Below are 13,125 nucleotides of genomic sequence, written 5' to 3'. Positions count from 1 at the left end.
GTACACGATAATTTTTTCTTTTGTAAATGTATAAATGTTCAAATCATAGGCGTTCGAATAATAAAATTTGTCAAATTTGACATTTTGTTTATTCAAAAATGCTGTCACTGGTAATAGCCAAAGCCAGACTTACATTAATTTAAAAATTCAAAAAATTCCATGACAACGAAAAATCGTGCACTTTTGGGGGCCTGCAACTGTACATCGCTACATAAAAATTGTATGTTGATTCTCTTTTGTTTTAAATTATATTGTCATTGACATGTTTTTAAGTGGCAACTTACTTATTTTTTTTTTGAAGAGTGAACATTTTTGAAAGTTTTTCTACAGCTATAGAAAAAACCTTTGATTATGCTAGATTTTTTACCAAATAATGTACTTTAAAATATAATACGAGTGTGGCGATTAAAATTAAAAAGTTTTTTCCACTAACTATGGAATTCCTGTTGAAGAAAATGACAATGACGACTCTCAAACAAGAAATCATTTTAAAATTTTTATGTAAAAATATGTATTTAAAAACTACAAAATCTATTTCTATTTTACTTGAAAGATGTAACGTGTGAGTCATAAAATCTTTCCCCTGAGTTAGCAATAAACATAAAAGATATGATCAATCTATACTATTAATAGAAAGAAATCTTGTTAGAACTTTTTATGATTTTTAAGTTTCTACTGTATAGGTATTTAACTTGTGAAGTACGCACAAACGTACATACCTGTTTATATAAAAGCAGTATTCTATTGAACAGATATATTTTCAGATTGATAAAATGACCACAAACTGTAAGCACTTGTATATTGCTACAAATACAGCAACTAAACTAAATGTAAAATTTTCAGTTGCCGACTTATGTTAGGATCCTATGACCAATCTCTGTGTAGAACAAAAGTAAGAAGACAATAAAATCTGAATTTCTGTGAAAATTAGCTAAATAATTTCTAGTAAAAAAAATCTCCTGAATCATAACACAGTTGGCCTCTTCACTTTAATCCATTTATCTATGAGTGATGGCGTTAAGCTCTTTAGGCGTATACCTGCTCTCATCCCCAGTAAACCAGAAAATTACTCAGCTTGAAAAATATTTCCGAATCTGTTTTTTCGGCATGTGTTTTAGAGTTTGTTTATTATCCGATTTTCATTTTTCAAAAACTTATCTACTACAGAGTAAATTTACTACAGATGTCTGTAAGTAAAATTTGGAAATTTTACTTACAAGTTATAAATAATAAAAGCACTCAAAATTTCAGAAATTGTAAGGCTTAAAAAGTATGTTCAAATACAGTTTTTTCAAAAAACTAAAAAGCAGATCTATAGAGTTTTTTCCGTAGATTATATATACGAAAAATTGTTGTGATTGGACCAAGGGTTTTCTGTAAAAGACGTGCCCCGTTTTACAGAAAAGTTTTGGCATACGCTGACGATTTGAAGTTATACTGTCCCATTGTTACGAGCCAAACTCACAGCTCGTTGCCGGCCTGCTAGTGGAGAAGGGGTGAGTTCCTGCGGGTGCAAAGGTCAGGTCGTCAGGTCAGGTCAGGTCGCTAGAGGTTCGCAAAGAAGAGAGAGCACACTGTTTTGTGTAGCGACGTCGCCAGGGCGCCACCAGTTTTTATTAAGACACAATTACAACAACAAAAAACCGGAAAAATATTTAACTATTGTAATTGCAAGCTGTTACTTAAATTATTGGTTACAAGAAAACCTAAGGTCACTAATTAAAAATAAAATAAGAGTGATAAATAACTAAATAAGTAAGCAAAAGGAAATGAGTAAGATATTAATGATAACGATTTAATGCGACTAACGGTTTACGATGAATACGAGCAATACGAACGATAGTTTAATTACGAAAGGCGATGAACTAATTAACGATAAATACGAGCGATACGAACGATGTTTACGAAACGAACAAGTTAGTTGGGGTCGTAACGAATAACGATTTGATTAATTATTTCGAGGGCTATGAGATAAACGAAGTAGGCCACACGCTCGGTAGTCCTAACGTACGTACGAAGGTATTAACGTAGAGCGAAGCGTCACACTCTTACCGATTGTTATTACTAGGTTATGTGCGAGTGCTAGTTACGCCGAACTTCGAAACGTGTTGCGATACAATAAAGAAAAGGTAAGGCGACTAATACTTAATCTTAATGCGATGGAATGGAAGTACCATGGGCACCTGCCTCCTTCGATATCCACGACGAGATGTCGAAACACAGCGGCGTCGCAGCGAAGTTCCAGTCGATGTCGAGTCGAGGTTTTTGGTGATTCTCCAGCTGTTCTGGGAGGGCTCACAACTGCCCACGACAGTTGGAATTCATAGAATTCGTTCTCCCACTCGAAACTGGCTCCAATTTTCGATCACGGGAATAGCAAGATCAGCGACAAAACAAAAAAGCTGCAAGGAGAGCAAAGTCTGAGAAGATGTTCGAACTCAGTCAACCCCAAGGGTTCCACATGTCACATGCACTTGGTAAGTAGCAAAATATTATCGTTAACATGAAAATAACCATAACCACTGTTCGAAGGGATGCCAGGGAAAAGCTAATCAAAAGATTTACCTGCGGATCGACTGCAGCTTCTCCGATGTTAGCGGGATGGTCTAGTGCCCTTAACCCAAAATCCGACAAAGTCGTAGTGCTCGAATGCACTATATCTTTTACAGCTCACAAATGCGCTCCAAGCGATAGCACCTTTTAGGGGACCCAACAGATCCGACGAATGCGATTCCAAACGTAACACCAAATAAAAGGTTGCTAAAACGAACTGCAAAAGAGGAAAGCACTAACCCCCAACACCATTCAACACGAAGTACCAAAGCAAAATGGATTCCCTTCCACCTGCGATGACGTGGCAAGGTAACGAAGCGAGAATTAACGGAAGTTTGGCCCTCTAGTGGCAAACTTACGAAACGTTGAATTCCGACGAAAATCCCTAATCGATGTAACTATTAAGTGGATGCGATGGTTATTACAAAAGAAAAAAAAAACAAACAAGGCTATCAAGATTCCAGAAATGACGAAGACTCTAGGGGACGCTCCACGGCGTTTGTTCCCACCTAGGTAAGCAAATGAAATTCGCGAACAAAAATAACAAACAGAACGAAAATCGAATTTCAGAGTGAAGCTCTGGGATGGCGCGATCCATCCAGTTCCTTATAGCAAGAACCAAGCTGAAACGATCCAGAAGACCGATCTACAAACAGCGAGGCTGAAACACTCATCTGAGCCCCTCCAAGCTCAGAATCATCGCGACAGTCTTGCGACTGGGGGAGTCAAAAGCTCGGGACGAACCCTCCACCAAAGTTGTCCTTCATTGCCACCGTGCCCAACCCAACCACCCATGCACGAAATGACGAAACAAAAAAAAACGAGTAAACAAAATGTAATCCGATCCGAGAATGCCAATAAAAACCGAAATAGCTACTGCGAATTTTCAATTCGTAACACCATTTCAAACAGTGATGATGTTAAAACCTTCCAAAGGAACCTTGATACATTAGTAGATTGGTGCAACAAGTCCGAGTTGTTATTAAATGCAGATAAGTGTTATGTAATGACATTCAGTAGGAAAGTAAATGTGGTAAAATCAGACTATACCATCAACGGTCGGATTCTTTGCAAGAAGAATGAGGTAAAGGATCTTGGTGTTCTTTTTGATTCGCGCCTTTCATTTGTGGAGCACATCAGTAACATATCCACCTCAGCATCTAAAATGCTTGGATTTATATTTCGGGTATCAAAAACTTTTCAAGATCCTCTTCTGTTAAAAAGTCTGTATTTTGCGTATGTGGTAAGCAAGATGGAATATGCCTCTGTTGTCTGGTATCCTTACTATGTGATACATAATCTTGCTGTTGAAAAGGTACAGCGTCGCTTCTTGAAGTATCTTTCGTATAAAATTGATGGATTTTATCCTCAAAGAAATATAGACTACAATTACCTCCTTCAGAAACATGGATTTGTTAGTTTAAAGAATCGACGTGAAGAGCATAGTGCTCGTTTCATATCCAGATTGATAAGTGGCAAGATAGATTGTCCTGAATTGTTGGAACGAGTCAATTTTCATGTACCACGTGTTGCGTCTCGCTACATGGCCACGTTTCATCAACCAATTTCTAGAACGAATTTGCTAAGAAAGGCACCGTTAGTTCATATGTGCAGTAATGCTGATAAACTGTATGATGATATTTTTTTTCTTCCAAGTAAACTGTAATGTGTTCGTTTATTTAGTTTATAATAAGGATAGCTTCTAATTGTGGGTATGATAATAATTTAGTTTGGGAACGAATATGATCTTATTTACATTTTTATTTTACGTTGTTTATTTTATTTTATTTTGCTACTAGTTAAGTTAATATTGTCCAGTAATTGGATTGTATCTGTTGGGCAATAAACATTAATATTATTATTAAGACCCACCACTGACCCGGAAATGACCGGCATTCAGGCAAGACTTCTATCATTACGGGTACTAAGACCAAGTAATGATATGCTTTGATTAGATTAACAGAACAACTTTCGAGATTCTAGAATTACAGCATACAAATTAGTCTGCTATTATTCTCTAATCTCACCCCATCCCCAAAAGTCAAGCGTAACTACCGATCATTTATCCGCGCATCACATGAAAAGTGACCTACACTACTCTGACCTACTGGTGCTAATCTAATCTGACTGACATGATCAGACTGTTCAAGAAACTTACGAACAATATGACATGTTCCTAACAAAACAGCTTTTTGAATTTTGACAATTATTGAATCATTCAAGTGCAAAGACTTTAAATTCTCAACTAAGCTATTTGGAACTACACCTACATTAGAGATAACTAGGGGTAGAATTGAAATTTTTTTAAGATTTAACATGGATTTAATTTCTATCGATAATTGTAGATATTTGGAAATCTTGGTGTCGTATGTTTGAATAATGTTGTTTGTGTTGGGAATAGCAATGTCAATGAGAATGGCTTCGTTCGTGTGTTTTTTGATAAGTATGATGTCTGGTCTGTTAGCTGTAATGTTTAAGTCTGTAAGTATTGTGCGATCCCAGTATAATTTGTATTTGTTATTTTCAAGGAACGGAGATGGAATGTAAGTGTAATAGGGTGTCGTATCTTCGATTAAATTCATAAGTGTTGCTAATTCTTTGTGAATGATTTTGGCTGCGTTGTCGTGTCTAGCTTTGTAATCAGTTTGTGCTAGGATGCTGCAAGAAGAGATTATGTGCTGTATCGTTTCAGGTTTTGCTTTGCAGAGGCGACAGCAGTCGTTTTTTATGTTCGGATCTTTGATGATGTATTTTCTATAATTCTTGGTATTGATTACTTGGTCTTGAATAGCAAACACAAATCCTTCTGTTTCGGCATACAAACTTGATTTTTTTAACCAAATCAATGACATCTTCTTATTGACATGATTTTCTTCTAAGTCTTTGTAGAATTTTCCATGTAGTTGTTTTTGTTTTAGCCCACTTATTATTTTATCTATTGTGTGGGGGGTGTGGATTTCTTCGGTGTTCGACAGATTTAAGGGTGTGTGGTTCAAATCTGCTCTTGTGATGGTGCGAAACATTTCATTTCTTTCCGCTCGTTTCAAGAAATACTTCTTCAAATCTGAGATTTGTCTCTGATATAAGTTTTCTAAGTTCTGGAAACCCCTTCCTCCATTCTGTCTTGGTAATGAGAATCTTTCAATCGATGATTTTGGGTGATGCCTTCTATACTGTGTGAAGATTTTCCTTGTTGCGATGTTTAAATTTTCAAGATCAGTTTTGGACCATTTAATGACTCCAAAAGAATATGTTAGCAGTGGAACGCAGAATGTATTTACTGCTTTCATTAAATTTTTTCCATTTAACTGTGTCTTCAATATTAATTTTAATCTCGCTACGTATTGATCTTTCAACTGTGTTTTCGTTTTGGTATGATTATTATTTCCCCTATACCGAAATCTACTTCAGCTCCCCCGTAAGTTAGTGTCTGTTAAGAAGATTTTTATTGTTTTGATTTTCTGCGTGACTTGATAATTTAGATACACATTTGGCATCAAAAGAAAGCTATTTTAAAATTGTAACATAGTTGTTTGTCATATAAATACATGTTTTCGAATAACCAGCCATTACTACTTATTGGGCAGAAAAATTGCCAAATGATAAAAAAGGATAGTACCTATACCCAAAAAGGACGGCAGCCAGAGAAAGAGGCAAGAGGTTAGTGAAGGAAGCTTGGAAGGTTACAGAGGTAGGGGGTACTATCGACGGAGAGGAAACAGAAACAAGGAAGCTGGAAGAGGTGAGGAAATGGCAGGGGTGCAACGAGGGATATATCCAGGAATAGATAAGGTTACAAGGGCAGGGAAGGAAACAGAGGCAGGAGAGAATACTTAGATTGGGAGCAAAGTAGAACCGCAGCCACAAATGAAATGAGGGTGTACGCTAGCACATTTAACGTTACTGTATACCACCATTTTTAAAGAAGATTTTTAATTGTACTTTTTCTGTGTGTGTTTAATTTGTGTTGTGTTATTTTGCATTATTAAATAAGTACATTGAAATGAAACTCATTTTTTATTATTGTATTTAATTAACTCGGAATTACCTACTTTAACGACAATGAACTATGAGAATAGTCGTTTTTCTCAGGTAAATCTTTAATAAGGGAGAAAAACACGGTAGGTTAGTACTGTCTAAACTCTTTAGACCAATTTTTTTGAGACACCCCGTATAAGCAAATCCAAAAAATTTTAATGTAGTGATAAATCACAAGTACCTATAGGCTCATCATATTTTGTACATTTAAGATAGCATATATTCAGCGAAATTTTAATTTTTATATCATACTTGCTATGCTTACGCATCGTAAACCTCGGAAGCACGAATCACCCAATCGGAAGCACGAATCACCCAAATTTTGAGGTGACGTTATAAATTTTTTAGGGAAGATAAATAAGTACATTTTGACTAACCATTTACCATGCCTAGTAGTGGAGTGCCGTAAGGTTTATACCTCGGAACCCGGTTCTACTGAATGGATTTTTGTAAAACCTTTTGGAATGTGTTTTTAACACTAAATACTAAAATGTTTTAATTATTTATGTATCAAGGGCGTAAGAAATGCGTTTTTGGCCCCCGGCGTGGCATAGCAACAGAAACGTGCGTGTGAGAGGCGCTCCGCTTGGAAAAGCAGAATTGCACGTTTGTTGACAACAAGAATATTGTCGGTTCGGTGTATGAACAATAGTTGAGCCGAGGTGTGATAATAGTGTGGCACACCCGGGCAGTTGCAGAGTTTGAAGCAAAAACGAGGTAAGAAGTGCACGAAAAGAAACAAGAGACGTTGTGTTGTCGCCGGAGAAGGTCATCCTCTCCGACAAGTCGATTGGGAGGACGACCTTATCGCCGGCACTGAAGATAAGATACACTGTTACGACAGGGACGGCTTAAGGAAATTCAGATAGGCACAAGTAAATGTCCATATACAGTAAATTATTATCAAATGACAGAGGAAGGAAAGTACAGGAAAGAAAGTAGAAGCCGTAAAAGGAGCCAACCAGACCACGATACGTCACTGGAAGATAAAGCTTTCCAAAAAAGTAAGGTAACAAGCAGGTCACCAACAAAAATCACCCCACTCAAAAAGCAAGAAATGGAAGACATAAAAAAGTTGTTAGCGGAAATGAAGAGAGACCTAAAAAAGGAGATGGAAGAAAATAAGAAAGAAATAAGGGATGGTATTTATGATTTAAAGAAAGACTTAACAGATCTAAGAACAGAAACCCGAGAAAACAAGGAAGAAATACAAAACCTGAGACAAGAAATAGAGAAGAAGGAAGAAAGTTGGATAAAGGAGAAAAACGAATTAAGGGACAAACTAGCTGAAATGGAAGAAAGACTGGAAACCTTAGAAAGAGACAAAAGAAGGAATAATCTAGTAATAACTGGAATAAAAATAAATACAGATAATGAAGAAATATTAAAAGAAGCAATACAAAATATGATTGAAAAGGAAATCGGACTACAAATAGAGGTGACAAAGGCATATAAAGTAGGCGAAAAGATATGCATTATTGAAACAAAAAACTGGAATGACAAAATGGAAATTCTAAAAAAGAAAAGTGTGTTAAAGAACAGACCCAAAGGACAGGAAATATATATTAACCCAGATTACACTGTGAAAGAAAGGATAATTCAAAAGAAAATACGAGAGTTTGCAAAGAAGGAGAGAGAACACGGAATCTCTGTGAAAGTTAAATTTCAAAAAGTTGAAGTAGAAGGGAAATTATGGAAGTGGAGCAAAAAAGACGATAAACTTATAGAAGATAAGATAAGAGAAGACTCAAAAAACTAGCAGAAATTGAAAAGGAAGGAACGATGATGACATTTGCTACGGAAAAGGAATATGAACAAGAAAAAGAAAAGGGAAGAAAAAAGAAAATCGAACAAAGAAAGAAATCAGGAGAAACTGAAAATACAAAAGAAACCTTGGACGAAGAAAAGGATAGAATAAGTATTATTTTTTGGAACATATGTGGGTTGAAGAAAAAAGATAAAGACTTTTGGGATTATATAAGGAAATTCGAGGTGGTGGGCTTGGTTGAGACTTGGGTAGAAGAAAAAAACTGGGAAAATACTAGAAATAAATTGCCAAAAGAATATAGATGGAAATCCGAACATGCGAAAAGAAGCAAGAAGAGGGGAAGAGCAAAGGGTGGAATAATAACAGGCATTAAGGAAGATGTAGAAGAAATAGAGGAAGAGAGAATTAAATCAGTTGAAGGAATACAAGAGAGAAGAATTAAAATAGGGGACAATAGTTGGAGGATAATGACAGTATACAGTCAGAACGTAAAAAAGACCAGTAGAGATTTAGATGAAATAAATTATGAAATAGATGAAAAATATTGCTTGGTGGTAGGCGGGGATTTTAATGCTAGAATTGGAAACAAGGGAGCTGAATGGGAGTGGGACAAGGAAAAGGATGAGGGAAAAAGTAAATCAAAAGACCGAACAGAGAACAAAGAAGGAAAGAAACTGTTGGAGTTGGTAGAGGAAAAGGGATGGAAAATACTGAATGGGAATACAGAAGGTGACAAAGAGGGTGAATACACATATATAGGGGGGCAAGGGAGATCAGTTATAGATTATGTTATCTGTAATGAAATAGCGGACCATGGCATCAGAGATATGGAGGTTGGAATAAGGAGCGACTCAGATCACCTACCAACAATTACACAGGTGGAAAAAACTAAGAAGGAAGAGTTAGAGAACAGAAGAGAAAAAGAGATATACGAATGGAATGAGAAGTCGATTGAAGAATATAGAAGAAAACTGAGAGAGTACAATACAGGAGGAGGAACAGTGGAAGAGATGGCCAGAAAACTAAAAGTAGAGATGGGGAAGGCATCTCGTAAGAAGGTTATCAAAATGGGAGGAATAGAAAAGAGGGGAATTTCATGGTGGGACGAAGAATGCTGGCAGAAGAAAATAGAAGTAAGAAGGAAATTGAGACGATGGCTAAAGAACAGAGGTAATGAAAAGGAATATAGAAAAGAAATTAAGGACTATAAGAAATTAATAAAAGAGACGAAAGCAAAGAAACAGGATGAAGAAGACCAGAAATTAAAGGATATAAGAACGGAAGCGGAAGCATGGAAATATATAAACCAAGAAAGGAAGATAAAAACGGGACCAAGTAAGAACATCAAGATAGAAGAATGGCGGGAATATTTTATAAGAATTTTAGAAGGCGCAGAAACTAACGAAGAACAGAAGACAGAAGTAAATAGACAGGAAACAGGCACAATAGAAGAAAGGGAAGAAATAGGGAAGGAAGAGGTGATAAGAGTAATAGGGAAAATGAAGAAAGGAAAAGCTGCAGGAATAGACGGCATTCAGAACGAACACTGGATTTACGCAACAGAGAATATAGTTGAGGGACTCACGAAAATGTTAGATAAGATCTGGAAAGGAGAAGGGTTACCAGAAGAATGGAGAGTGGGGTTAATCAGTCCCCTGCACAAGAAAGGAAACAGAGAAAAAGTAGAAAACTATAGAGGAATTACGTTGTTGAATACAACTTACAAGATCTACAGTTCCATTTTACAACATAAGTTGGAAAGGGATATAGAGGAAAAACAACTGCTACCAGAGGTGCAAATGGGATTTAGAAAGGGAAGAGGAACAATTGAATGCATAGCGACCCTGGATCACATAGTAAGGAGGGAATTAAACGAAAAAGGAGGAAAGGTATACGCGCTCTTTGTAGATTTGAAAGCGGCTTTTGATATGGTTAATAGGGAAAGACTATGGCAGATAATGAAAGACATGGGCATCAGTAAAACACTAATAGAGAGAATTAGAGAAATCTACAGAGAGACAGAAAATAGAATCAGAGTTAATGGAGAAACGTCGATGAATTTCTGGACGAAGAAAGGAGTTAGGCAAGGATGTCCATTAAGTCCAACGCTCTTTTCCTTGTATATAGCAAAATTAGAAGAAAATCTTAGGAAGGCACAGATGGGAGGGGTCACTTTAGGGAAAACAAAAATCTGGTCACTACAGTATGCAGACGATATCGTCCTACTGGCAAAAACGGGTAAAGAAATAAGAGAGATGATGAAAACCCTACAAACATTTTTAAGAAGGAGAGAACTGCAAATGAATGTAGAAAAAACGAAAATGATGGTTTTCAGAAAGGCGGTAGGGAGAAGTAAGAAAGAGGTTTGGCAATGGGAAGAAAAGACGATAGAAGAAGTAGCGACGTTTAAATATCTAGGGTATACATTTCAAAGAAATGGAAGAAGAACCCAACATTTGGAAAATACAGTAAAGAAGGCAAATAGATTGTTGAAGGCGGTATGGGGACTGGCAGAGAGAAGGTTGAAGAACGATTTCGTTAGAAGAATATGGCTCTTCGACAGCTTAATAAAAAGTGTTATTATGTACGGTGCTGAAATCTGGGGATGGAAGGAAAGGGAGAGCCTAGAACGAGTACAGGCAAAGTATTTGAAATGGACGTTAGGGTTGGAAAAAGAGACACCAGAGTACATTGTATTAGAGGAAACGAAGAGAGAAAAACTAAGAATAGAAGCAGCACGAAGGGCAATGAAATTTGAAGAGAAGATCAGGCAGAACGTTGAATGCAAAATAATGAAAGAAATGTGGGAAGAGATAAGGGTAAATTATAAGAAGACAGCGGAAGAAAGAAGAGAATTTTACGAAGTAAGAGGTCTAACGGCAGAAGAAGTAGAGAGAAAAAGGATAGAGGGAGCAGAGCCCAGGAAGGAAATTTTAAATCTAGATGAAGAGTTACAAAGAAAAGAGCAAAGGAAAAAAATAGCAGAGTCCAGATATAATCCAAAATATGGAGAAATAATAGGAGGTCTAAAATTACCGGAGTATCTAATAAGAGGGAGAAAGAATGAAGACAGAAAGACAATAGCCAGATTTAGGGTGGGAAATGAAGAAGGAGAAAACTGTTACTGGAAAGAGGAAGAGGATAGAAGATGCGGATTATGCAGGGAATTTCCGGAGACGATTGAACACTGGCTAAAGGATTGTGAAGAGTTACGGGAAGTCGAGAAAGATAGGAATGAGCTATTGAACGAAACAGGTGATGGTCTGGAATGGATGAAAATGATATTAGAAAAGAAACGAAAATAAGGAAGCATTTCGAGAAAGAATATTAGTTTAAGTTAAAATATGTTTAATTGATATATATTTGTACATATATAGATATATTAAGGGAAAAATGTAAACCGGACTTCTTTCAAGTCCCGAATGGGAAAGAAATAAACAGTTACATACATACATACTAAAATGTTTTAGTTATTTATGTATCAAGGGCGTAAGAAATGCGTTTTTGGCCCCCGGCGTGGAGGTTAGAGCAAGAGGGCCGAAAGCCCGAGTGCTCTAACACGACAAGGGCCAAAGAAGCTGCTTACGCCAGAGGTGCATACAAAACTTTATGTACGATCGACATTTTTTTGTTTGAAACACAAAATACTTAATTAAAAGAAACCTTCCCTTCTACTGAAATCAATTTATCATTGAGGTAACAAATCCTCGTAACTAAAGCAACACCTATCAACAAAAAAAACTTTGAAAACGCGTTCACGTTTGGTGTTTTGCTTTTAAAAGTGCGGAAGTGACCAAATAAGAGTATGAATGAAGATGATTGTGCCGCCGATTGTGTCACATCAATAGAAGAGCAAGCGAAGAAAATTAATTTGAATCTTTTACCGGCGAAATCTAGAGCATTATATGAAAAAACCTACAATGAGTTTGTAACGTGGTGTAAAGACAATAATGTTCAAGGTGCAACTAAAGATAGTATGCTAGTATATTTTGACGAACTGTGCAAAGTGTATAAACCGTCATCGCTCTGGTCAAAGTACTCAATGATCCGAGCCAATTTGGTAGCAAAAGAAAACATTGATATAAGTCAATTCAAAAAATTATTTGCCTTTCTCAAGCGACAGAGTGAAGGATATAAACCTAAGAAATCCAAAATACTTACCAGGGAAGAAATTATTAAATTCTTTGTGGAAGCTCCGGACGAAAATTTTTTGATGATAAAAGTGTGCAAAAAGTGAAATTTTTGACATTTATTGTATTTTTACAATTGCAGGTAGCTGTAATTTTTGGTATTGCTGGGGCATGATGATATTGACGATGTAGGATCCGCCCTAATTGTGAAATTTAGAAACACGAAGAACAAAATTGATAGAATATTTACTGTTCTGAATAATGAAGAAATAACAGTGAATTTTCTACAATTGTTTAGAAAATACCTGTCACTGAGGCCGTCACATACGAAACACCGTCGACTCTTCGTTTTTTATAAAAATGGGAAATGTACGTCCCAAGTTGTTGGCAAAAATATTCTGCGGCAGGGTCTCAAAAAAGTAGCAACATTTTTGAAATTACCAGATACGTGCACCTACACCGGACACTGTCTTCATCGATCGTCCGCCACCCTTTTGGCTAATGAAGGTGCAGACTTGATAAATATAAAACGCCATGGAGGATGGAAGTCGTCAGTGATAGCCGAGTCTTACATTGAAGATTCTTTAAACAATAAAATGAAAATAGCGAAACAGGTGTTGAAAGGCGGAGATGCTG

General features: G+C 36.5%; 1 protein-coding gene across 1 annotated transcript; it reads left to right on the top strand.

Annotated features, from left to right (window-relative positions):
* The first annotated feature begins 1,690 nt into the window (after positions 1–1,690).
* On the top strand, positions 1,691–6,390 carry LOC135138515 (uncharacterized). The gene is made up of 4 exons (XM_064068492.1): positions 1,691–2,477; positions 2,533–3,066; positions 3,124–4,149; positions 6,165–6,390. The coding sequence occupies exons 2-4, from the start codon at positions 2,963–2,965 to the stop codon at positions 6,388–6,390; spliced, it is 1,356 nt and encodes a 451-aa protein (XP_063924562.1). The 5' UTR covers positions 1,691–2,477; positions 2,533–2,962.
* The last annotated feature ends 6,735 nt before the right edge of the window (positions 6,391–13,125 follow it).

The sequence above is a fragment of the Zophobas morio genome, unplaced genomic scaffold, assembly GCF_036711695.1.
Source record: "Zophobas morio isolate AGI-343-1 ecotype UQ-CSIRO unplaced genomic scaffold, CSIRO_AGI_Zmor_V1 ptg000030l, whole genome shotgun sequence".
Classification (NCBI taxonomy): Eukaryota; Metazoa; Arthropoda; class Insecta; order Coleoptera; family Tenebrionidae; genus Zophobas; species Zophobas morio.
The sequence above is the reverse complement of the archived record's forward strand: the minus strand, read 5'-3'. Positions and strand labels throughout refer to the sequence as shown.

Coding starts and splice junctions, on each gene's coding strand:
- LOC135138515 (XM_064068492.1), top strand. CDS start 2,963: ATGCGATGGTTATTACAAAAGAAAAAAAAAACAAACAAGGCTATCAAG. Junction 3,067..3,123: donor CGGCGTTTGTTCCCACCTAG/GTAAGCAAATGA, acceptor ATCGAATTTCAG/AGTGAAGCTCTGGGATGGCG. Junction 4,150..6,164: donor AATTTGCTAAGAAAGGCACC/GTTAGTTCATAT, acceptor ATGATAAAAAAG/GATAGTACCTATACCCAAAA.